Source organism: Nelumbo lutea, chromosome 8 (genome assembly GCF_056320005.1).
Source record: "Nelumbo lutea isolate HS-2025 chromosome 8, American lotus-T2T, whole genome shotgun sequence".
Classification (NCBI taxonomy): Eukaryota; Viridiplantae; Streptophyta; class Magnoliopsida; order Proteales; family Nelumbonaceae; genus Nelumbo; species Nelumbo lutea.
In genome coordinates this window covers 24,679,511-24,706,482 of record NC_142691.1, presented here as the reverse complement: position 1 = coordinate 24,706,482, position 26,972 = coordinate 24,679,511, and the positions used below count along the sequence as shown (strand labels likewise).

General features: G+C 40.0%; 2 protein-coding genes, 1 long non-coding RNA gene and 2 pseudogenes across 3 annotated transcripts; all 5 read right to left on the bottom strand.

Moving 5' to 3' along the window:
* Positions 1-6,655: 6,655 nt before the first annotated feature.
* Positions 6,656-6,774, bottom strand: LOC148843432 (5S ribosomal RNA; annotated as a pseudogene).
* A 10-nt stretch (positions 6,775-6,784) lies between these two features.
* Positions 6,785-6,903, bottom strand: LOC148843431 (5S ribosomal RNA; annotated as a pseudogene).
* A 5,559-nt stretch (positions 6,904-12,462) lies between these two features.
* LOC148843430 (uncharacterized) lies at positions 12,463-12,792 on the bottom strand. The gene has a single exon (XM_088959414.1). The coding sequence runs from the start codon at positions 12,790-12,792 to the stop codon at positions 12,463-12,465; it is 330 nt and encodes a 109-aa protein (XP_088815540.1).
* A 1,189-nt stretch (positions 12,793-13,981) lies between these two features.
* LOC148843429 (uncharacterized) lies at positions 13,982-14,940 on the bottom strand. Its single transcript, XR_016102773.1, has 2 exons — positions 14,714-14,940; positions 13,982-14,346 (listed from the first exon to the last, which is right to left on the bottom strand). It is a non-coding gene; the product is annotated as an uncharacterized LOC148843429 (long non-coding RNA).
* Positions 14,941-24,598: 9,658 nt separating this feature from the next.
* LOC148843428 (uncharacterized) lies at positions 24,599-25,018 on the bottom strand. Its single transcript, XM_088959413.1, has one exon. The coding sequence runs from the start codon at positions 25,016-25,018 to the stop codon at positions 24,599-24,601; it is 420 nt and encodes a 139-aa protein (XP_088815539.1).
* Between the last annotated feature and the right edge of the window lie 1,954 nt (positions 25,019-26,972).

Below are 26,972 nucleotides of genomic sequence, written 5' to 3'. Positions count from 1 at the left end.
ACAATATCATCTACATACACCACCAACGGTATTTTTCCTCCCAGAGAGTGATGACTAAATACAGAATGGTCAACTTTGCACTGTTTCATACCAAACTTCTTTACCACCTCACTGAACCTACCAAACCATGCTCGATGAGATTGTTTAAGCCCATATATAGCCTTTCTTAGCCTGCACACCTTACCATCCCCCCCCTGAGCAACAAACCCTAGAGGTTGCTCCATGTAGACCTCCTCGAGTGTCACCATGAAAAAAGGCATTCTTGATATCAAGCTGATATAGTGGCCACTCATACATGGCTGCAAGAAAGATCACAATATGAACCGACCCTATCTTAGCAACTGGTGAGAAAGTCTTTGTGTAGTCAATACCATAGGTTTGGGAGTATCCGTTTGCAACAAATCGCATTTTCAGGCATTCAACACTACCATCAGGCAAATACTTAACCGTATAAACCCATTTACAACCTATAGCTTGCTTCCTAGGAGGAAGAGCAGTGAGGTCCCAAGTATGATTATGATGAAGGGTAGGGAGTTCTTCTTCCATGGCTCGACACCACCCTAGAGAGGCAAGGGCTTCCTAAACATCCTTAGGGACAACAACTGATGATAACAAGGGGAAAAATTGGCGATGGGAAGTGGAAAGGTGAGTAAGTGAAATATAATTAGAAATTGGGCGAAGGGTGCAAGTATGTTTACCTTTCCGAAAAGCAATGGGGAGGTCAAGCTCAGATGCTGAGTGCAGGTTTGGTGTCGGATTTGTCGACGGAGATGTAGCTGGAGGAGTAGTAGCTGGTAAGCATGGAAGATGTGTATACACATGACGGATAGGTGGGCATTCAATAGGTGGTGGCACCAGAGGCAAGGGTTTGGTCACGGCTGGAACCAAGGGAAGAGGATCGACGACAGCAAGTGGAAGAGGAGGAGGTGATGAGGAGAAAGAAGCATCACCAGACCCCAAAAAGAACAGAGTAGACTCAAAGAAGGTGACATCAACACACACAAAGGACCGTCGAGAACTACAATGGTAACACCTATACCCTTTATGGGTCCAAGAATAGCCAAGGAAGATGCACTTAAGAGAATGGGCATCGAACTTATCATTCCCGAGACCTAGATTATGAACAAAGCAGACACACCCAAATACCCTCGACGTAAGAGGAAACAGAGACAAAGCGGGAAACAAGACCTGAAACGAAGAATGACCATCAAGGATGAACGTGGGCATCCGATTAATCAGAAAGCACGAGGTAAGCACTACATCACTCCAAAAGGGTTTGAGAACATGCATGTGATGCATGAGGGATCTTGCTGTTTCCAGGAGATTGCGATTCTTTCTCTCAGCCACTTGGTTTTGTTGTGGGGTGTAGGTACATGAGGTCTGATGTATAATGCCGTGTTGGTCCAGGTATTCCTGAAATGATGAGGATAAATATTCGCGGTAATTATCAGAACGGAAAACTTTGATGTGGGTACCAAATTGGTTACGAATCTCAACATAAAATTTTTGAAAAATGGTAAACAATTCACTTCTTTCTTGCATTAGATAGAGCCACGTCATCCTTGAAAAATCATCAACAAAAATGACAAAGCATCTGTATCCATTATATGACATCACTTTATAAGGACCCCAAACATCTGAATGAATTAAAGAAAAAGGAGTTGACACACGACTATCAACCCTAAAACTAAAGGGAACACGATGGTGTTTCCCAAACTGACATGACTTACAATCCAAAACAGACAGTTGACTCAAGGATGGTAAGGTGTGCAGACTAAGGAAGGCTATATAATTCTCTCCATTTAGTTTAATGGAGGCCATCTAAACATTCAGGTAGTATATAGGCACCATCACACTAGGTTTACAATCACTGTTATCTCCCATTATGTTATCACCGATTTTGCACACTTGTTGAATTCTATTACCACTGAATTTTGCACACTGCACACAACTAGATCCCACCTGTCACACTGATTTCAACACTTGTTGTTGCTGAAAAGTGTGCTCTTTACACCACAAACCCTACTCCTACAACTACCTGAAATCTCACCACTATATGATCATAACTCCTCCTTCGAAATACACAAAAACCAGCATAAACCCTAGCACATTACTATCTGAAACCCTAGCATATGGTCTGAAACACACTTCCTATTTGATCCATAATACATATCATGCACTGAGATCTCTTACCTTATCACTAAAGTAACAACCACACGAGTAGGAATTCAGTCCACACACGACAACCACTGCACCACACAGATCGGCCCTCTATTCTTCATCGATTAGGGGAGGGTGATCGTAGAAACCACAAAAACCGACCACACACAACCTGACTAGAGGCATAGAAACCTCCAAAGGAAGAGGGCGATCACTCCTATTCAGTCCTTTCCCTTATCTCCAGTCGAATGCAGAAAAAAAGGGAGAAACCCTAGATTGGGTGCACAGAGAATAAAAATCTAGGCAGACAGAAATCTAGGCAGATTCAATCAGTTCTGATACCATGTTATGATTCGGCCTGCCTTAGAATTCTATCTGTCTAAGATCGGTTAGGTAGAAAGAGGTAGAAAGGTGGAAGAAAGAGAGAAAGAGAGAAGGGGAAATTCTAGTTCGAACTGGAAGTCTCAACATGACCTTCTCCCAGTCGGCCAGATAGAACTTATATTATTAAAAAAGATTGAAAAGACATATGTGCCCTTATTTAAGTTAGGAGCACTGGTTCCAACACAACATTACAGATCAGCAACATTAATCTTGATATAAAGACAGAAATCCCCATACGCTAACAACTACTAAGCCCACATTACATGAATAGTACCTAAAATAACAATACGAACATTTTTAAGGTTTATCATATCACACAGTCCCTTTAACGGTAATTACTATGACAAATAACATCAGCCAATTGAGATCTTCATACAAGATTAAAGCAAGGCTTCTCCAATGTTGTGTTAAAATGTTTCTTATATATCTATCTCAGAGAAAGTAGAATGATACTTTTCTCACAAATGAAGTGTACAAGAGCACATATGTTTACTAATTGGAATAAATGATTATTTAATAATCCAAAAAGTAACTAACTTGGAATAAAGTGATAGTAATAGTACCTATAGAACATTCTTGAAGAAGAGACTCATCAGTTCTCCAAAAATCTAATGAAATGCAAATACTAGTGAACCTTTGTTAGTTATGATGCCTATCACTAGCAACCAAAATCCTAAGCAAAAGAATGATAAAAGTATGTATCAGTTACAAATATACCAGTCATAGTTTTCCAACATTAATGTAGAAAGAGTCAAGCCAGGTTATTTACAGAAATCATACTAATGAAATGCAGATACTAGTGTGCCTTTGTAAATTATGATGGCCTATCACTACCAACCAAAATTCCAAGCAATAGAAAGATAAAAGCAGGTATCAGTTACAGATATACCAGTCTTAGTTTTCCAGCACTAGTGTTGAGTTTGTGAGAATTGATCCAATCCTGCTCAAAACAAAAAAGTTACACTTATTGTCAAGACATTGGAAGGAGGAAAATGGTCGGCACAGCCACTAAGAAATTAAATATTTTTTTAATTAACTTGTTGTTCCTGTAACTTTGCATTCATTTCCTCCATGACCTTCCCATAATAAGTTCTGCACCAATACAGCAAAGCAAATTTATTTGGCTCTCTAAAACACAATCTAAATTCATGTCCATCTTTATGGTTCATAGATTGATATTACTTCTTCTCTTTCAGTTTGGCAGAGGTATTGACCCGTTCTTGTATAATAAGTTCTAGGGTCTGTACAGAAAGGGACATTGTCAAAAAAAAAGAAAAAAACTGAAGAAGAAAAAAGAAAATAAATATTGCAGAGTATTGAAGTACCTCTAGCATGTCCTGGAAAAGAATTACAACCTTATCCCTGTCTTCTTGTTTGTTGTCCAAATGTCACAATTAAATTTATTCAGTTAGAGGAACTTTGTTAACAACCAGATAAGAAATGCTGGAGGAAAACTTTTGGACTCTTGAGCTGTGGGACCAATAAATGGGTACGGAGCACCATAACTTGACCCTTGACCTAGCACAGATCATTGGAATCCACCTCTTGAAATGCAAGAGGTAACAAGTTATATGGACCCCGGAAAGCAAATAAAGCTCCTACATCCAGACCAAAGCCATCCCCAATAATCTATATATCATAAGTTTTATGTGTTTACCTAACATTTGATTACAGTTGCACAGCCAACATCACCAAGCTTATTGATTATAGTTGCACAGCCAACATCACCAAGCTTATAAATTTCATTCTTGACATAAATATTATCAGGTTTTACATCAAAGGTGACTATTCCTCGTTCATGTATGTACTACAATGCCTGAGCAATCTATAGATATCTTGGTATCATAGTAACCAGAAATAACATTTAGTGGAAAGGACTGAAATTTGCCAAGTTGAAAGATATCAGTTATTAGTAATAATTAAACCTTTTCCCAAATTTAAATTAAAACATGATATAAAAAAGTGTCTGAATAGTGTACATCACATTGTTTGAGTTAGTCCACAACCACCCACAAGTTTCCTCCTTGGGGAATCACCTTCAATAAATAGAGCTATCAATGATTTAGGAAGGCAAGAGAACCAAACCAAAGTACACCCAATCACTCTCCCCACCACGAGTTGCACTTGCACACTCCAAAGAGAACCACAATACAAATGTCCAAGTATATCGGGTACGTTGTTATGTCATAATTTATCCACATGTAGCAATCTGAATTCCATGTTAGAAAAAACATCCAACAAATTATGTATTCTACCAATTTCAGAAAGGGAAAATTTGTGGGTGTGAAGTCAATATGGAAAAAACATTTGGAGGTTATTATCTTTCTAACAAAACCAATTTTTCAAAACAAAGAAAATAACCTAGAGATTCTAAAATAATCCTCCATTAAATTAAAAACAGAAGACCGAACTAAATTTATACCTATTGACTTTGCTCTCCGGATACCAAGAGGATCTAGATTCCTGATGCAAGAGGGAGGTAGAACACGACAGCGCAAAGCCACAGCAGATTGTTAAACATAATCTTTTTCTTTTCTAATGCAACTACAGATGGCTTTTCTGTCTTAAGCTCATCCTGATCAAAAGAATCAGATTCAAGATCCATCACTTGATTGCAGAGCGTGCTGGAACTGAGAGAATTAGTCAAGAAACCCTTTGAGAAAATGAGGAATGTTTACATGCCAAATAAGCGGGAAAACACTAGAAGAAATCAAAATTCAAAAAGGAAAGAAAAAAAGGATAGAAAAGCATTCATTTACAAGTATTAAGAAAAACAAAACCATAAAATGCAACTAAAATTCAGAAACAAAATTTTCCTACTGTAATTACTGCAACGAAGAGAATTTTATAACAGAAACAATAGAAGAAATATAGGTAATATATAGATATTTAGCAATCATCAATTCATAATACATGACCCAAATTGCTCTTTTCTTTTTCCTATCAGGAGGTAACTGAAAAAAAAAATAACATGTCAATGTAAATTTAAGGTAAATACGCAAAGAAAATCAAATATCAGATTAAATACAGAAGAGAGAGAGAGAGAGAGAGGGGATAGATAGAAGCGCGAGCCGCGAGGGAGAAAACATTGGCCATTAGCAGTTGTCACCTAGTCTTTAACGGCAGTTTTAATTGACTGCCGCTAAAGACCAATATTTCTAGCGGTAATCACCGAACAGCCGCTCCAAAAACTGCCGTTATAGTGATTATCAGTATTTTGGGGATTTTGTTTGCTTTGGTACCACATTTAGAACAAATGATGAGCACCGGCCATTTGCCCCTTTTGTTGGAATTAACCACCATAAGCAAATAATTATTTTTGGAGCTGCTCAAATGTATGATGAGACTATGGAATTAACCACCATAACAAAGTAAGCAAGTAAAGTTCCTTTACCCAATTAAATAATTAGTGGATCCACCTGTTCTCTGTCCTATTTAACCAAGTCCATTATTTGCTAACAAGTATAGTAAATTCTCCTTTTAGAGATAGTAATCTGCATATTTCTAACCATGGTTTTTATTAGGGTCTTGCATTTGGGGTTGTATATTTCTAATCCTCCATTCGGCCTAATATCAAAGTATTGATTTGAATGAGCAGAACTGAGCTGAGTTCTACTTCAGTTATTGAGTGCAAATCGGGATCGACTCATCTCTACCAGTTTAGGTCCCTACTTGTTGGTGAGGAATTTTCATGTTGGAATACAAGATTGAGTGCGATTCAAGCTACACAAGGATGGTGACCCATTTTTGCCACGTACGCCAACTGACAGTCAGACGGTTCCTTTCTCTCGAGGCCGTAATCCATCAAACTATAGGCCCTCACTGAATGCCTAAGATAGTGATATTCTTTCTTGATGGACAAGGTTTCTAATCCTCCTCCGTTAGCGGGTTTACTTATATTAATAAAAAATTTATGGTGTCACCCCTCTACCATGGGATAATTTTGGGGCATAAAAAGATGATATAAGCACATCTCTTTTATTTTCAAAACTACTCAAAAACAAACTACACATAAAAATTGTAAGTTTAGGGAGATAATAATATAATCACATGCCTTTTATTTTCCTTTTTTTTTATAAAAAGATCACATCACATATAAATAAATAAAATTGGGGTGCAACACAAGAACTTTTCAGGAGGCCACCCATCTTAGTACTATTCTCACCCAAGCACGCTTAACTTCGGAAATCTGATTGAATCAGGTGCATTAGTGCTGGTATAATTGCACCACGATAAAATTTGGGTGCAACACAAAGACTTTTCAGGAGGTCACCCATCCTAATGCTACTCTCGTCCAAGCACGCATTACTTTAGAGTTTTGATGGGATCCAGTGCATTAGTACTGGTATGATCGCATCCAAAGGTAGTTTAAAATCTTTAATCTTAAGCACATGCCTTTTATTTTCAAAACTTAGCAATTAATTAGTCATTTGCGTCAAATGGGATATGATAATTAAATAATAAAATTAAGAAATATTGAAACATAAAAATTAAATTATGTAAAAAATTTTGAAAATATCTCTAATATTATATATTGTCATATTGAACAAATTACACATGGAAATTGTACAGTAGTTTAGGAAGATTGAGTTGTCTAGCCGGTTCTCAGTTAAGTCTTGAGGATGACTAATCTCGATGTATCAGAAAGTGGACAAGCCTCCACCAAAGTCTCAAAGGCCAGTGCTCGTGTGTGGTGGGGTGGGGGGTCCAGGAGTGGTAGGTTTCGATTGATTCACAGGGGTCGATCTCATTAGAAGGAGGTTCTAGATGGACAAGAAACCTCCCCCTCCCCCGTTCGTCGGAGGGAGATGGTTGTCTTGCTTTGGTTCCATTAGAGTCAGAGTTGAAGGAATCTGGGGATGTGGGCCCCTCTACTGAGTAAGGTTCAAATCAAATCTTTGCACATAGGAGGTTCCTTAGGCCCATGGGCCAGTTATTTTTGGGGAGTCTTTGAGGGTGGGACCCAAAGTGATGAGTTTTCCATTCCAAGGTTAGTGACAAGTGCGAGCTGGTCGAGAAATTTTGGGAGGTCAGGTTCTGAGTGATGTGTCCCAAAATCAACAATCTGCTCCCAGAGACAAGCTAAAATGCACTCCACTCTTTCTAGGAACTTGAGAAACTTATTCTTAGCCAACAATGCAAAAAGGGCAGGATGGAGGATGTTATGCAAGAAGCATGCAAGATAAGGGAGCGTGGTTCTCAATGGAGTTAGTGAAAAAAAATTTTGAGAATCAGGACTCAAACTCTTTTCCAATCCTAGAAGGAGAGTTGGAGGTTATTCAGGGGTGCAGCTAGGAATTTTTTATGAAGGAGGCCAAAACAATGGATGAGCCATGGCTCCCCTGGGTATTCAGTGTGTTGATTTCTGGACCATGGGAGGGGGGCCATGGCTCCCCTGGGTCCCCCCTAGCTCCACCCCTGACCATTGCCATAGTTTCAATTGGGTTACATGGAAAGAAGACAAGACAGCCCAGGATTTTGGTAAAGAAAGTTCCTCTAGAACAAAGGGAAGAGACAGAGATGATGAGTGGAAGAGGAGCATAGGTCTAAAGAGTCCCATGTAGAGAAGGTTCTATAGGTGAAAAAGTCGTTGGGTTTGCATTTATAGGTTGGGGAAAAATTCGCTAGAGTCTTTCCGAAGGTTTGAGGGAGAAGCCAAAAACACACGAGAGAAAAGAAGGTGATAGTGATGATGAAGACTTTTATGCAGGTAGTGAGGGGTTCAAGTTCGAAACCAGATTCAGTCAATGCAAAGCCCCTTCTAACAACCACTATAGCCTTGTATTGGGAATATCTCTCCATGAAATAAACCACATAAGTGCGGAGATATTCCCTATACAAGGTTGTTTGAACAGGCCTTGCACTGACTGAAGCATATCTCTTCAGGTTCGGTGGACTTTCTGAAAGTAGAAAATTGAGAAAGCTTGTAAATTTTTATGCAGATTTTTCAATAATAGTAAATGTACGGGGGAAGAAATAAGGCCACCTGTTAGCCATGTCTATGTAGGGCGAGTTTATGAAAGTCCTGGTCTTAAGCTGGTGCTTTTTGGGGCTACTAGAAAACATGTACGTGCATTTTCACATGACAGTGTCTCTAAGACAAAAATCTTTTTACAATGCATGGGCAGTTTTTGAACAATTATAAGTAGGCAGTTTCTGAACTGTTATAAGTCAGGTGTTTTTGGAGTGAGTGTAAAAGACATTCATGCCCTCTTTATGCCTGTTGTATGCTGCTTAGATAAGGGGTAGAAAACATCCAATAAAAATTTCAGAAAGAAGAGACATTCGCTCTTTTATAGGGAGTATAGATACAGATTTGTCAGGTCTCTTAGATAGAAGGATTTTTATTGCCTTTCAGAGCTGATGGAGCTGTTTTTCTAGTTCAGTTTCGATTGTAATATATTTCTTTTTTCTTTTTAATAAATTATCTTTTATTCTTTAATATATATAATAAATAATAAAAAAATTACATACATATTATTACCATCATCATAATCTAAAATTTTCACAAACAAAATACATGGAAATTTGCTAATTATATCAAAATGGATATATAAGGGTATTGTCATATATGGGATTTTCTGGAGAATGAAGCCAAAGTTTAGAATAAATTAAAGATGTTAGAAAACCACAGTAGAGGTTAATAATTTATCCTATAACTTAATACAATGTAACAAATAATGACCTTATTTGGCACTCGCTAGTGTTTGGTGAAAAATCCGGAGATCCTAAATCATCTGTCAGTATGTCATGTTGCTTGGAGCATTGTCTGCCACAAACCCTTTGAATAGCTTATACTGTAAAATCTGAGTCAATTGTATATCTTGTTTATTATATTCAACAGTATTTAAGAATGTTATAGGAGTTTTGGTACTGGTGGCATCCTTGAGATAGGATAAGATAAGATGAAGTACATTTAGAGATAGCGATAAAGAGGGAGAGGGATAAGTAATGAAAGTAGAATAAAGAACTGGAGTCTCCAACTGTGTTGGTTTCACATAGGTGACGTACACGTAATACTCCTCGTCAAGTAGGACCTCGAGCAAAAATAGATTGGACCAACGTGCAACATAGGCGCTGGAAAGCTTCTTTGCCCAGTGCTTTGGTAAAAATGTCAGCCACTTGAGAGGAAGAATAAATGTAGGCTGGCTGAAGAAGACCGTTTTGAACCTTTTCGCGAACAAAATGACAATCCAACGCTATATGTTTTGTTCGCTCATGAAAATAGCAGCCTGATTGTCACAAAAAATGGTGGTGGATGGGAGTGAGATGTCGAGGTCATGAAGCAAATAATGGAGCCATTGCACTTCACAAGCTGTGTGGGCCAGTTAATGGTACTTCGCTTCTTCCAAAGAATGTGATACAAAGGACTGCTTTTTAGATTTCCATGTAATTAGGCTGGAACCAAGGAAGATGCAGTACCAAGTGACGGAGCGTCGAGTGGCGGTGCAGCCACCCCAATCACTATCTGTATAAGCATGAAGAGTCAACTTGCTTGTGGATGACAATAGAATACCAGTGCCCATCGTTCCTTTGATGTAGCGCAAAATGCACAGACCAACATGCCAATGCGGTACGTGGAGCACTGAGAAATTGACTAAGGCTATTAACAGCAAACACTAGATCCGGGCGTGTGATAGTATTGTAAGCGCCCAATGAGTTGCCGAAATGGGCCTGGATCCTGAAGTAAGGGGTTGCCATCGGTGTCCAACTTGTTTTGTTGTTGGGGAGGAAAATATGCTGCCTTTGCACCTTGGAGACCAGTATCATTAAGTATATCAAGGAGTGTTGTGCAAGGGGAAACTCTCAAGAACAACAGTAGTGGATTCAAATGAGGTCTGAAGTGGTTTAGGAACTGATGGGGACTTTAAAGTGCTAGTATGAAGGAAACTCTCATTACCATCTGGAACTTGTTCATGGACAGGTAAAGGAAGGGTTGGTGTGACGCTTGCAGTCGATAACGAGGAGTGTTGTGCAAAGGGGAAAATGTGTTCATGGAAGACCACATCATGACTAGTAAAAACATTATGGCTGTCAAGGTCAAGAAGTTTGTATGCCTTTTGACCATGTGGGCATCCTATGAGGATGCAGCGAAGCACTTGTGGGCCAAATTTGTCATGGGACAGATGACCAATGGAAGCAGAGAGGCAACCAATGACCCGAAGATGGTCAATGCGGGGTGGCTTCCCATGGAGTAGCTCATATGGAGTTCGCCAATTTAGCAGTGGCGTGAGTGTGCAATTAATTATGAGGGTTGTAGTGAGAACACAGTCCCCCCAAAATTGAGGCGGAAGATTGGCTTGGAAACGAAGAGCCCGAGCTATAGTGAGGAGGTGGCAATGCTTTCGTTCAACCACATTTTGTTGTGATGTGGCAACATTGCTATGATGGTGAGTGATACCATGGTGATTCAAAAAATCCACAAGGGCTGAGAAAAGAATTCAAGTCTATTATCACTACGAAGGGACTTGATGGTTGTGAGGAATTGGTTGGCAACAAGGGCAAGAAAAAATGGAAGAGGGAAAGGGTTTCAGACTTGAAGTGCATTAAGAAAACCCATGTGCAACGGGTGTAGTCATCCACAATAGAAAAAAATAACGAGCGCCGGAAAGAGAGGGAACAAAATAAGGTCCCCATATGTCACAACGAACAAGTTCGAATGGTGCATGAGTGGAAATCGTACTAGCATTAAATGGTAAGCGAGTTTGTTTTGCAAGAGGGCAAACATCACAATGAGAATGCAAATTCATACTAGGTAGAGAAAGAAATAGTTGACAAAACTTATTTAAATGAGCCACAGAAGGGTGGCCTAGGAATTCATGCCAAATCTTGGGGTCGTGATGGTTGGTGAACATGGAGGCTGGTGGATTATGTTGGCTGGAGCTGGGCTGATCATAGTCGAGGTAGTAGAGGCGTTCACTCCCCCGTCCAATCACCGTCTTGGTTGTGAGGTCCTAAAAAAGGCACTAGTTAGGATAGAAAGTGACTGAACAATTGAGAGCAGATGTGAGTTTACTAACTGATAATAAATTAAATTTAAAGTTGGGCAAGTGAAGGACAATATCAAGATGCATGTGCTCATTGAGGGAAACAGAACCAATGGAGGTTACTTTGGAAGTACTACCATTAGGTAGAGTGATGGGTGCAAGGGTTGTTGTAGGGGGCTGTGTATACTTGAGAATTTCCTGGGTAGAAGCCATGTGATCGGTGGCTCCAATGTCAATGACCCAGCTTGTATTAGACCAGGCTTGTGAGAGAAAGCAAGAAGTACCTGCAAAGTTTGCTATGGAGGGACCAAACTTAACCTCATTAAGGAGCTTGATGAATTGATTGTAATGTTCGAGAGTTAACTGAGGAATAGAGGCATTGCTGGAGGTTCCTGATAAATTTGTTGTGCTTTGCTGTTGTGGCTTGTTGTTCCCACGATGATTCCCTTTTAGATGAGGGGGATAACCATTTAATTTATAACATACCTCTTGGGTGTGACCAAGGATGTAGTAGCAACTACACCTCTCTTTGCTCTTAGTATTACCACGGTTGGAATTGGCAATGTTTGCAGTGAATGTTTTCTCATCGGGTGCCTTCGCAATCAAACCGCTTCCTTCAATGGTGCTAGATTGAGAGTGTACAAGTCTCTGTGTTTCATCTTGTAGAACTAGTAAATAGGCCTTACTAATGGAGGGCGGTGGATCCAACAATATTTGGGACCAAACGTTGGAGTATGTATCATTTAGTCCCATAAGGAACTACATAAGTTGGGTTTGTTGTAGATAAGTGGAAAATTCCTTCGAACCCGAACAAGTGCAGGATGTCCCAATGTCCTTTGAGGGTGTTGTAGTAAACTGCAATAGATTGAGAATAATGTTGTAGTGTGGCTATAGACCTCTGCAACTGATAGATCCTGAGGCCATTGCGAAGTTAAAAACTCTCCTTGAGATCACTCCAAACATCGAGGGCTGATTCTGCATAAAGAATGCTAGGTGCCAGGTCTCTATAAACTGCATTCAAGATCCAAGATAGGACCATATTGTTGGCTCTCAGCCAAACTCCAAAATATGCATCGATGTTATTTGGTTTCTCAATGCTCCCATCTACGAAGCCCAATTTGTTCTTGACTAATAATGCCATTGTCATGGCATGAGACCAAGAAGCGTAGTTCTCACCAGTGAGAACATTGGTAACAAGGATCATTCCAGGATTGTCAGAATGATGAAGGTAATATGGGCTGCTAGGGTCATCGATGGTCATTGGCGCATCAGCTGGATTTTGGGTTTGTGAAGAGATGCTGGAAGCCAAGGATCGAGCCTGGGATAATTAGAGCTCTGATACCATGTAAAATCTGAGTCAATTGTATATCCCATTCAATATATTCAACAGTATTTAAGGATGTTACGGGAGTTTTGATACAAGTGGCATCCATGAGATAGGATGATAAGATGAAGTACAGGGAGAGATAAGTACAGTTAGAGATAAAGATAAAGAGGGAGAGGGATAAATAATGAGAGTGTAATAAAGAGCTAGAGTCTCCAACTGTGTTGGTTTTACATAGGTGACGTACACGTAATATATACAGAGCACTTCAAGGCATTTGAACCGGTTTAGCTGAATCTTCAGTTCAGCCTTCCCAAACTGGTCCTCGTATTAGTATGAGAAAACTGTATTTCCGGATGGTCAGACCAGAAAAATCGGGAATCGGTCAGGTGACCGGTTCCATTTCCCTAAAATCTGGATTTCCCCCTAAAACCGTTGATTTTGGTCAATAAACCGCTGAACCGGACAGTTAACCATTCGAACTGTTCAAACAATTTTGATCATTTTTTATTTGTTTGATTTTTTTGAATTTTTTTATTTTTTGTTACAACGGGCCGAACATTCGATTCAAACAATCGAACCATTCAACCCGATAACCGGACTCTTGACCAGTTTGGTCACCAAGTCAGTTTTAAAATCCATGTCACGGGTTGACCGAGATGATTCAACCACTGATCCATTGACCCAGAGAGACGAACAGTTCAAGACCCGGGTTAGATTTTAAAACATAGAAGGTGAGAGAAATTGAAAAGTGGAAGTTGTAAATATATACCAAAAGAAAAGGAAAGGGATCAGTTATATATGGAAACCGTATACACCTGACAATATCCAAATGATCCGGAGGCATTCCATATTAAACTTTCGCAATACCTACTTAATAGCACTTTTTTCATATGATATATGTTTTTGTGCTTCTTCATTGCCTAAATAAAATGGTTGGATTTAATTACCCAACAAAGTATAAGATTTTGCACTCTAAATATTAGCATTTGTACACCTTCCAAACTCAGCCTTAGTTTCTAATAACATACAACTGATGATGCTATTTGATCATGGAGGCAGCACTGAATATTTCACTAATCTCGTCCCTCCACCCAATCCAGCCTTACTCCAGCAGATAGAAAGATTGTTTTCAATATTTGAACCCTGCTTATTTAATCCTCATTTACTTAAATTATACTCTGCAGGTCGTATTTATTTATATATTTTTGCCAAAAGAAATTAAAGAGCTCCACTTAGATTGATTGATGAAGAAACAGTACGAGGAGAAGAGTGGCTGCCTTTATTACATAGAATCACTAACAACAACGAAAGAGATTATTCAACTTATACAGGTATGGGGGTCCCGGCAGGAACCACGGCCACCATATTGTGTGGCGCACCAATAAATGCATCCGCGGGGATTACACACCTCCATGGTTGGATTTACTCGCACACAATAATAATTGTAACCACCGTCAGCAGCATCCGAACTGGGCAACATTGAAGCAACTGGAACAACCATGCATCGTTTAATTTATACAATAAGCAAATAAATATCAAAAGAAGAAAGGCTGAAGGGGGAGGGGGGAATGAAAGATACATCAACAATATTGGAGTACTGTTGATGTTTTGCGGTGCACTAGCTGTGTTGTAACCATGGCTGCAACACAGTGTGGGTGAAGTGTACGTAGTTCGCAGCAACTGTGCAAATAGCTAGTCGGATTTTGATGTTTGATACAGAAAGATGCACTCATGTATCATACAACTGATCATAAATGTAGGGATAAACAGAGACAAATTAACAAGTGAAAATGAGGAAAGTATAAGAAACCTGAGAAGGCTAGGAAGACAAGGAAGAAGCAGCAGGAAAGCTTACCCATCTTTCTATCAACTTATTTGCAGACTGTGCTCTATTCTTGAAGCAAACCGTGTGTATCTTATGGAATGATAATGAATTGTAGGGGTATTTATAGGAGATCGGCTTCAATCAGTGCAAGGCCCATTCAAACACTGTTTGAACACCCTTTACAGCCTTGCATTGGGAACATCTTTGTACTTTTATACTTTATTTCATGGGGAGATATTCCCAATGCAAGATTATGATGGTTGTTTGAACGGGCTTAGCACTGACTGAATCCCATTTCTATTTATAGAGTTCTAGGTCTGTAGATTCATTCATTCATAAAAAAAGAAAAAAAAATTAGGATTGGTATCAACTTTTCACGGATCAAATGGTTCAGTATATCTATATCTTTAAACTATCATAAAAAGCACACATGGGGCCTGAGATTACCGGAATGTTACTTGACTAAATATCCCTCATTTTGAATTTAAGCACTCTTTATTTTTGGTGCAAAAACTGTAATTTCAATGCCACTATTTAGTTCTTTCAATTCTCTTTTTAAATCTCATATTTAAGGAATTAATCCATATTGATTTTTTGAAACTTTCTTGGCTAAAATAATCTCCATTTTGAATTTGGACAGATTTTATTCTGGGGGCAAAAGATGCAACTTCAATACTATTATTCTGTATATTCAATACCATAACTAAGGTATTTAGTACTCCTATTCTCTATGCAAAACGTTCACATTCAAAATGAAGGTTAATCAGCCAATGAACTTTCTAGAAATCAATAGGAATTAATACTTTAAATATGGGATTTAATGCGAGTGGTTTAAATGAACTGAATAGTCATATTAAAATTACAATTTTGACCCCAAAATAAAGAGTGCCTAAATTCAAAATAAGTAGTGTTTTAGTCAAGTAAAATTCTAGAAATTTAAGGCCTTATTTGTGCAAATTTTTATAATTTTACTTGACTAGAATACCCCTCAATTTGAATTTTGATACTCTTTATTCTAGGGCAATAAAGTAATTTCAACACCACTATTCAGTTCATTCAATTCCCTCTCATTAAATCCCATATTTACCATTAGTTGGGGATATGCCCTAGGGAAACGCAATTGCTGGCTCTACATGTTGCATGATACATGTATGATATTCTCTCACGACTAAAAAAGAACCTTGTATCGACAAGTTTTCACTCACAAATAAAAATAAAAATAAATCTAAAAAATTAGAATGGGCATTTGAATTTTACTGTTAAGCAAATTACTATTATAGAATTCTAATTATTTGCCTTGTTGGTAATTTACTAAAATTTAATTACACAAAAAACTGTTAATAAGTTTATTTATAATTAAATTTTATATTTGAAAACTATATATTGACTATTAATTAATTCCTTATTAAGTTATTAGTAAATTACAATGAATATGTCGGTAATTAGTTAACTGTTAGTTAAATGTTAATTTAAAAAATTAATATAATTTCTGTCGATTAATTAAAATTTTTTGTTTATCAATTATCGAAGACCTTGCATATTCTATTTAATCTATTGTGTCTAGTTGGTGTAAGGTTCAATTTGGATCCACATGGCCTTTCATTCAATGATTAGTCTGGTTGAAAACTTTAAATCTGCAAAAATACCCTAGATAGGGAAGCATAAAAGCTGTTGCCTATTGTAATGGGATAATATATATAAGATAGGTCATAAGTCCATGGGTTATCATTACCTACATCTATAGGCCTTAATACTTTATTAAAAGTTATAAACATCAATTAAACATAAAATTACTTCTTATGTATAATACTTACTTTTGTTCAATAAAATGAATGAATAATATTAGAGATGTACACAATATTTTATTTTTTATAAATATATAACATTAGATATGCACCCATATTTTTTTCTATTTTTTTACTTGTTCAAATTACTTGTATTTTCTATTTTAAAAAATTTTATTATTTGATTATAATATCATTTCATTTCTATGTTGATTTTAAATTTTTCATTCCATTTTCATCATTAATAAAAATAACTCCTACATAACATACTTATTTTTGTTTTATATAATGAATATACAGTATTAGAGATATGCCCAAATGGTTGAATTTCTTACCCACCACAAGAAGGGAATAAAATGGTTTTGCTTTCAATTTACTTTCAAAATATTTATTTTTATACTACTAAAATTAGTATTGTGGATTTAATTAATATAATTTAATGATGAGATAAATATATCTAAAAAATAGGGTTTAATGAGAGAATATATCTTACATATGAGACTTAATGAGAGAGAATAGGAAAATAATTTTATTTTCATTTGGTTTAAATTTTACATTCCATATCCATTATTAAGAAAAATATTTCTTATTTATCATACATATTATTGTTTAATATGATGAATATATGATTTTAAAAAGTTCTAAAATATATTTTAATTTCTATGTTCTTTATATTTTAGCTTTTTTTAATTTTATTATTTAATTTTGTCAACATGGATTGACCCATTTGACCCAAAATGTTTTAAATTCTTACAACCACCTAGATGAAAACACTATTTTTAGATAGATTTTAAAATTATAATTTTTTATGTTATTAGAATTATTAATTTATTATTTATGAGTTTAATTAATAGAATTTAATAGTGAGAAAAAACAGAAAAAAAAGCGTTCCCAATTTTTTTACTTTCTAGATTTTTACATTTTATATATTTTTTATTTTATTATTTAATTGTGGCAACATGGATTGACCCATTTGACCCAAAATGATTTAATTTATTACAACCACTTAGATGAAAATACTATTTTTAGGTAGACTTTAAAAGTATAATTGTTTATGTTATTAGAATTATTAATTTATTATGTATGGATTTAATTAATAGAATTTAATAATGAGAAAAAAATGTCTTAAATATATGATTGAATGAAGGTGAACGCAAAGTAATATCTTAAATATTGAATTTAGTGAAAGGGAATTGAATGCATTGAATATCTTAAATGACCTCTTTTCAACTCATTTAATATAAATAACCAATTACCCTGTTTGCCCTCATCTTTTATCAATAAATTTAAAAATAGAGGGGTAAATATTGACCTCATAAAATTCTAGAAATATTCTTGAAGCTATTCGTGCTTTTTAAAGTAGTATAGATGATAGGAGTTAATACCTTAAATATGGTATTTAATGTAAGGGAATTGAATAAACTAAATATTAGTATTGAAATTACATCTTTTGCCTCCAAAATGACAAACGTTCATATTCAAAATGAAGGTTATTTCAGGCAACAAAAATTCCAGAAATAAATAGGAATTGATACCATAAATATGGGATTTAATGAGAGGGAATTGCTTCTCCACCACTTGGATGGAAGAGGGAATTTCTTCTCCACCACTTTAATGAGTGGGAATTGCTTGCAGGCGTGCGGCGTGATCCCGAAGAGGTCGGAGACAACTAGCTAGCTTCTAAAAGTTGGCTACGTTTCACCTCGGCAGTCGGGCCATCGAGAGCTACTCGAACCTCGAACAGGAATGTCGAGTCAACAGTCCGAGGTGCCCGAGGTAGCCGAGGTGACCTGACTTGCTGAGGTGGCAGGGAATGCCGAGTCATCATCCAGTTAGCAGGTCGCTTCCATGCATCCAGGTGTTGACAGGTTGGGCCAAATTACCCCTCATCAATTGCCCCCCACTCCCGTGTCAGGGGTACCTAACCTAGTATAGGAGGTCATGACAACCCTGAGTAGATTTGGCCCGATCTTCCTCTTGGCCGAGGTTTGGTCCGTGGGTCAAACCTTGGCGAGCAATTTGGCTCAATCGTGGAGCTAGATCGCATCTTGGCATCTCGGGAACGCACAGGCATCACCCGGATTGTAAATTCAATGGACATCAAACACACTCTCAACCGATTTCGATCTCGAGAGTCATGTGACCGACATCACGAAAGTTGTTGGATCGAATTGATCTGAGTCATTCGTAATTGACTATATCATCTATAAATAAGGGCCTTGAGGTTTCATTTCTTTTGTCCCATTTTGATTTTTCACATTTTGGAGGTCGCACGCTAGCTTTGGTGTTTTAGGTTGGTCTTTTGATTCGTTCTTGAGGTTGGTCTACTTTCTTTAGGGTAAGCTTTCTTACCTTGCCAGTCTTTCCTTTTTTTCATTTCCATAATGTCTAGTAGTAGTAGCCTATTCGAGGAGAGTAGGGAGTCCGATCAGGCTGAGGAGGGCACCTTAGCTCAGGACCTAGAGCCTGGCCAGGCCAAGGAGGTTACCTCAGCTCAAAGCTCAGAGTCCAGTCCAGCCAAGGTGGACACCTCAGTTCGGGAACGGAAGGCCTCTAACAAAAAAACATTATCTTCATGTCACGTTCATCCACCTCTGGGGCCAGACTGCTCCGGTCCTTCAATCATGTCACCCGAGCGGATCAGGGCTTCCCTTGGGAGCACGAGCATGAGGAGATTATGGTCTTTGAGGAGTAATTGCTCACCAGGCTTCACTTCCCTCTTCACCCTTTCATTGTTGAAGTCCTTAAATTCTTTGACATCACCATTAATCAGCTCCACCCGAACTCGGCCCACACCCTGGTCAGTACCATCTCTCTTTTCCACAACTTCGATCTTCCTTTAGACTTAGCCACATTCGGCTCGCTATGCTCTACTAAGAAAAATCCAGCCAGCCCTAAGGAAGTAGATATATTCAACTACTATATAGCTTACCGACCTAGATACAAGCTTCTCCACGAGTATCCCTCCAAGGTCTCAGCCTGGAAGAGGAGATACCCCGGGGCCAAGTTGGATAGAAAATGAAGAAGAAGATGCATTCCATGGTGGAGTTCATCCTGAGGCTAGAGGACTACTTGGCTAAGGAGATGCTCGTTAACGTCAGGCTAAGTCCCTTGGGTAGGTTGTCACTTCGGGCGCACATACTTTCTTTCCATGCTTACTTTACTCTGTATTGCTTCAACTAAACTAGTGCTCGTCCTCCACAGGTATTATGGATGATATTCCGATGTCCAAACAATTTTTTTATATGAGGAAGAGAAAGAAGAGGAAGGCGTCCCGATGCGACTCTTCCGAGAAAAAGGCGACCGAGCCCACTTCAACCGTTGCACCTACTAGGGACGAGGAGGTCCCCGTTATCAAATTGGTTGAGGAGGACCAAGAGAAGAAGTCGCCGCTTCACCAACTCGAGGTGGCCCAGACTCTTGAGCCAAGGTCTAGTCATCTTGGGGCCGGCTCTTTAGGCAGAGGCCGCAAGGAGAGTCGAAGCGTCATGGATATCCCAGTCACCCTGACCAAGAGCAAGGAGGCGGTTTTCTCTGAGGAAGTCTCCAAGTATGGCAAGTTGCAGCCAACCGAGGTGGTCGCCAAAGCTCTGGGTCACCTCATGGTGGTATGCCTCTGATCTCAATACTATGCTCTTACTCATGTTTTCTTTTGCACTTGGTGAATTTTGCTCCTTTTGCAGATGAACTCAATGATCCAATCACTTATGAAGCAGTCTGAGCAACAGGCTTCAAGGATACAAGTTGCCAATGCAAAGGCACAAGCTGTCGAGTCGAAGGCCATGGAGTGTCGAACTAAGCAGATGAAGGTTGTCGAAGCAATCAGAAAGTTGGAGGTTGAGGTGGTGGCAAAAAATGAGCATATTGAGAGGTTGATGAAGGAGGCCGAGGAGCAGAGGATTGCTTTTACCAAGCAAGAGGCCTCTCTTACTCAAGGAATAATGGACACCAAGGTCATTGTTGTCAAAGCTTACACGGACTCACTAGAGTTCAATAAACTTAGGCAGGACCTCGGTACAACGGCCTTCCAGAAGAGCTTCAATCTTTATTGCTGGTTGGCCATACGTGTGTTCCCCAAGCTAAACCTTGGAGCCATCACCACAATCGGGGTCACTAAGGAGATGGTGCTAGAAGCTAAAAAGGATCCAGACTCCAAGGAGGAAGGTGACGATGACGTCGACAAGGGAACCATGTAGAAGAATAGTTCGGATGCCACTGCCGAGGAGGCCATGGAGATTGAAGAGAATGTTGCTGCCGAGGAGGCGATGGAGACTGAAGAAGCAAAGGGCAATTCTGAGACTACTGAAGGTGGGGACAAGGAGCCTTATGATGATTGATCTCTGCCTCTTTTCTTGGACCCCCCTATACAAACAACATATGTCGAACCTCCGAGCTCTGCCTAGTAGACTTTTCTTTTTCTTTTTTTTTTTTTTTTTGCTTGATGTACAAATTTATCTTCTCCGAAGCAATGAAATAGAACTCTTCTTTTCTCCACCTCACAAATAATGTTCCATATAAAATGTTTAGGTGTAGGTTTTTCCGAGGTGCCTAACCTCTAAAACAACTAGGCATAGTATAAAGTAGCCTGAGGTAACTGTAAGCCAGGGCAAATAGGCAAAGTAAGGTATATGACCCAAACTGCCTATACGCTAATAAGGCCTAAGTAAAATTTTTTCAAGCTGCCTATATGCTTAGAAAGTGATTGGGTCTTATCATATTGTGGAACCGAGATCATTATCTGCCCGGCACTATGGCCCTTAGGCTTAGAGTGACTCATGGTCCATTCTTCAATATATCATTTAGCCGACGTGCAACCTAACCGGTTTGCTTGAACAGGTGGTCATTTGGACTTAGATAATTTTTTATATGGTGGATGCTTGACTCCCGAGCTCATAGGTAGTACTTCCTTAGGTTGTTGACATTCTAGGAAGAATACCTGCCTCCCTTCCAATGTCTCGAGCTTGTACATCCCTTCACTGAATACCCATCTTACTCTACAGGGACCCTCCCAATTCGATCCAAGCTTACCTACACTAGGCACATGTACAATTACTTTCTGAAGAACAAGGTCACCAACTCGGAAGTGGCGTCGCTTGACTCGGGCATTGTAGTACCGAGTTACTCGTTGCTGGTAGGCCATAGTCTGGATATAGGTCAGGTCGCATACTTCTTTAATCAGGCCGAGATTGGTCCGTACCTCGTCATCATTGGCTTCCTCATTGTATGCGTCTAACCACAAGGTCTGTACTTCGATCTCAGCTAGGATGACGAGCTCCACACCATATGTCAGGTTGAATGGGGTATCTCTAGTTGCAGCCTTGATGGTGGTTCGATAGGCCCATATATAGGACACTGGGCAGCTTGTCAACCCACAAACCCTTAGCTCGTTCAAGTCAAGCTTTGAGTTCACGGAGAATCACCCTATTTGTAACCTCGGTCTGTCCGTTTGCTTATCGATGCACCACCGATGTGAAGTTCTGTTGGATCCCCATCTCAACACACCAATTCTGAAACTGAATATCTTCAAATTGCTTCCCGTTGTCAGATATTAGCAGCTTTGGAAGTCCAAATCTGCACACTATGTTCCTTCAGAAGAAGTTCTATACATTCTAGGCTGTGATGGTCATCAATGTCTCAGCCTCCACACACTTCGTGAAGTAGTCAACCGCAACGACCAGGAATCTTCTCTGCCCGGTTGTAGGTGGGAATGGACCAAGGATGTCTATCCCACACTGGGCAAAAGGCCACATGCTGGTTAGATACTTCAGGTTGGTTGTAGGCTGGTGAAGTATGTTGGCGTGCCTTTGGCAGTTATAACACTTCCGGATGAGCTTGAGTGCATCCAATTTCATTGTAGGCCAGTAATATCATTGCCTTAGCGCTTTCTGGGCAAAAGAGCCCTACCCCCCAAGTGTCCTCCATAGAGACCTTCGTGGATCTCATTAAGCAACTAGCTTGCCTCTATAATTCACAAACAATGCAGGTAGGGGAGTGTGAAAGATCTTCTATACAGCCGTTTGACAATGAGAACATAGCGGGTTGACTGGCGCTCTACCCTCCGAGATGCATTACGCTCTGTTGGTAGGGTCCCGTAGAGTAGATAATAAACAAGCGGGTCTACCCAGCTCAGTTATGTTGGCAACATAGGAACAACCTCTTCTATCACCTTGATGATGCTAGGTCGCACCAGGTCTTTAATATATACTATCCTTATGATGATGTCATTAGTGCTAGCAAGCTTCGATAGTGCATCAACCTCAGTTATCTCTGATCTCGATACTTACCAGATGAACCAAGAGTGAAAGCCAGGTAGGAGTTCCCTCACTTTGGCCAGATAGGCCATCATGGTAGATTCTCAATCCTCATACTCACCATTCACTTGGTTCACAATCAATTGAGTCACTGCATACCACGACGTGCTTTGTGCCGACTTCTTTTGTCAATGTCAGCCCGACTATCAGTGCCTCATACTCCCCTTCATTGTTCGATGCTTCGAATCCAAAAAACGGAGAGCATATTCCAGCTTCACCTCGCTTGGCCTGTATAGCATGAGTCTAGCTCTACTTCCTCGCTGATTAGATGAGTCATCAACGTGAAGGATCCAAGGCTCCTCGTCCCAGACCGGGATCTCCCTCACTAGAATGGTTACTGTGTTGTTTGATGCTTTTGATGTGAAGGTCGGCTCAGCCACCTCGGGAATCGGCGTGCTAAACGTGCATTCAAAGATGAAGTCCGCTAAGACCTATGCTTTAATGGTTGGGTGCATCTTGAACTTGATGTCATATTCACTTATCTTGATGGCCCACTTAGTCAACTAGCTTGAGACCTCAGGCTTCTAAAGAATGTGCCTCATGGGTCTATTAGTTAGAACAATAATGGTGTGGGATTGGAAGTAAGGGCGTAGCTTCCGAGCTACAATGACTACTGCGAAGGCCAGCTTCTCGATATCGGGGTACCTAGTCTTAGCTGCCTGCAAAACTTTACTGATATAGTAGATAGACTTTTGAACTTGCTCTACTTCTCTTTTTAGTACCGAGTTGACCATCTCGTCACCCATAGAGAGGTAGAGTCTTAGCTCGTCTCCAGGTTTAGGTCGGGTCAAAACTAGGGGTGAACATAAATATCTCTTGAGCTCATCAAAAGCGAGCTGTCACTCTTCGGACCATTCGAAGTCCTTGTTCTTTTTTATGGCCTTAAAGAAGGGTAAGCACCAACCAGCTGATTTAGACATAAACCAGATCAGGGCAGCAATTCGACTAATTAACCTTTTTACTTATTTTATCATTTAGGGTGGTCTCATATCTAGAATAGCTTTTATTTTATAAAGGTTAGAATCGATGTCACGACAGTTTACAATATAACCAAGGACCTTACCCGATGTGACCCCAAAGACACATTATTCGGGTTGAGCTTCATGTTGAATTTTCTTAAAATTTGAAAAACACATTTTAAATTATCGATCAAAGAAGAGGAAAACTAGGTCTTCATGACCATGTCATCTACATTGCCACTCAAATTTATTTCCTATTAAAGGCTCAAAAATTTTATTTACAAGGCTAGGTCCATTTGAACTTGGTTGTAGACAGAGTAGATGTTCATGAAGCTCAACAACTTGTGCCCCGAGGTTGCGTCTACCAGGCGGTCAATTCTGTGAAGGGGGAAGCTATTTTTTGGATAGACTCTATTAAGTTCGGTGTTATTGATGCACATGTGCCACTTGCCGTTGGCTTTCTTCACGAGCATAGGATTTGCTACCTAGCTCGGATACTGGTCCTCCTTAACAAAGTTTGTAGTGAGGAGCTTCTTGACCTCCTCATCTATTATCATCCACCTCTAGGTGAGGTTTCATTTCCTTTGCCTGACTATCCTGACTAAAGGGTCCATATTAAGTTTATCAGTAATAACACTAGAGTCAATGCTAGGTATTCCTGCTTCCAACCAAGCAAAAACATCTAAATTTTTAAATAAAAATATTATCATTTGCGACCGAAGTGGTTCATTTAGATGAGCGCCAATTTGGAGTCTTTGTGGGCTTGGTATTTGAGACCGGGACCTAGACAATATCCTCAACTGGTGCAACTTGCTCGTCAGTGTACTCGGGTGGTGGCCCAAGCTTGACGTCTTTTGCTAGCTATGCTTTTCCCTTAAGTGCTGCGACATAGCACTTCCATGATTCCAATTGGTCACCTCGTACCACCCCCACTCCGTACGTCATCAGAAACTTCGTCGAGACATAGTAGGTCGACACTACCGCACGAAGTGCTTGCAAGATGGGCTGGCCTAAAATTGCATTGTAAGGGGACGGGGTGGTGACCACAAGGAAGGAGTGCTCAAATCGGGCAATGTTGGGCTTTGCTCCTGCTACCACCAACACTTTGATCCTACCAACGGGCTTCACAATGTCTCTGCTAAAACCGACTAAGGGCATATCTGCAGGCTGGAGGTCCTTCCGATCTAGCTCCATATTTTCAAAGGCTTCTAGGAATAGAATGTCTTCGGAGCTGTCTGAATCAACTAGAATCCACTTTACCGCAAAATCGCCAATTACCATTTTGACAATGAGGGCATCATCATGCAGATACTGGACCCCGTGAGCGTTGTCCTCAATGAAGCAAATCACCTCCTCCACCAGAGGGCACTTCAGGAGGTTCTCGTCTTCATGCTCTAGATCTCAGACTGTTATCTTACTTGTTGTCGTGTTGCAACCTGCTATAATAGATCCTCTTGTAATCATGTTGATCACCCCGTGGATCGGCCTCTCTAATGCTGGTGGATCCTAGGGTGGCTACTCTCTGTCATTACGCCTGCTCAACTCCAATTCATATTTGTGTCATTCGACAGGTTGAAGATCTCTGTCCTTGTACATGATGAATTGCTTGAAGTAGTCACAACGGATCAGCTCCTCAATCTCATCCTTTAAGTTACGGTAACTTTCTGTATCGTGCCCAATATCCCGGTGGAAATGGTAGTACCGGTTCGGGTTGTGGCTGGCAGGGTCTCCTCTCATCCTGGGTGGCCATTTAACATAGCTGGCCTCCTTGATTTACATTAAAATTTCACCCTGCTTGGCATTCAGAGAGGTGTAGTTCTGATTCTAGACTGGGGGGGTCCTAGATCGTCAACATGATCTAGAACCCCAATGTGGTGACTGACTTTTTCTTGGCGACCTGCTTCACTTGTTGTGTAGTAACCTACTTCTTTTGGCGACTTGCTCTTTCGCCATTGGTGCTTGCTACTGTTGGCTTCTTCTTCTGTTCTTTTCCTTTCCCTGGCCTGGTGTAGCTCTAATCGGGACCCGAGAGCCTCCACCGCCTTGATGAACTTATCGGCTTTAGTGAGGAACGCCTCCATAGAACTAGGTGGGTTCAACTCAAGCTGCCAATGAAGGTTAGGGTGACGGTCTCCCTTGTAAGCCACAGTGAGTTGTATGGTCGGGTCAAGGTTTGGTACCTGTAGCCTTTTTGAGTTGAATCTTTTAATATAATCCCTTAGGGTCGTTCTCTCATTGGACGACAGTCAACAAGCTAGTCACTTACTTAGGGCACTTCTTTCTTGTGGCGAAGTGCATAGTGAAGGGATCTACAAATTGGCTCCAACTTTTGACTAGGTAGGGGGTAGGCCACGGTACCACCATATGGCAATTTCACTAAAGGTCGTACAGAATACCATATAGAGACAAGCTTCATTCGCCCCATGGAGCAACACTAGGGACTAGAAACCATCAACGTGATTATTAGGATTAGTGTTCCCATCATAGGTCTCCAGGGCAGGTGTCTTGAAGTTCTTCAGCCGTGGGGCCGAGAGGATTTTCGGTGCTAGGGGAGAAGGCTGGCTCAAAGGAATGGTGGTCGGCTTACATGAGGCAACGGTGCGATAACATGTTGTAGGGGGAACCTTGGGTTCTACGATGTTGACACTCCTAGAAGAGTGAGGGGCACTGTGAACTACCCAATGGTCACAGAGGGGGTCTCGAGATTAAGTGTAGGTTGATCTTGCCCCCCAGTGACCAGCATTTCAACGTTCTTGCTGTTACTCAAGGAAGTCATTGGCGTTCTCAAAGGTAAAATCAGAGGTAGGAACTTAGCTTTTATGTAGCAGTTCCCACAGACAGTGCCAATTGATGGTTCCCAATCTGGATTCTCTTAGCAAGAGGAAAGCTCGGACATAGGTATGCTTTGCTGGCTGGTCGAACTACAAAAGAAGAAAACTCAGAGGACTCGGGGTGGCTTACCTAGTGTGGTTGCTCCAATGCTTATGTTAGTACTCTTGTGCGAGGTGAAAGCTTAAATGCTAGTAACCTTAGTGAGCAAATAATAGCACATACCTTATGTCATTGGGGTTGGTGCCCTTATATAAGTGAGCTACCGTAGGCCTTACGAAACACCTCCGAGATCCCCGGTCCATGCTACTAGAAATCCATTTTGCACTAGGAGGTGGACTTCGTGTGGGCTGATAAGGCTTATCGAGTCCATCCGACCCGGGCAGGATAAGGATAAGGCTTGCAG

Coding starts and splice junctions, on each gene's coding strand:
- LOC148843430 (XM_088959414.1), bottom strand. CDS start 12,792: ATGACCATCGATGACCCTAGCAGCCCATATTACCTTCATCATTCTGAC.
- LOC148843428 (XM_088959413.1), bottom strand. CDS start 25,018: ATGGTAATTGGCGATTTTGCGGTAAAGTGGATTCTAGTTGATTCAGAC.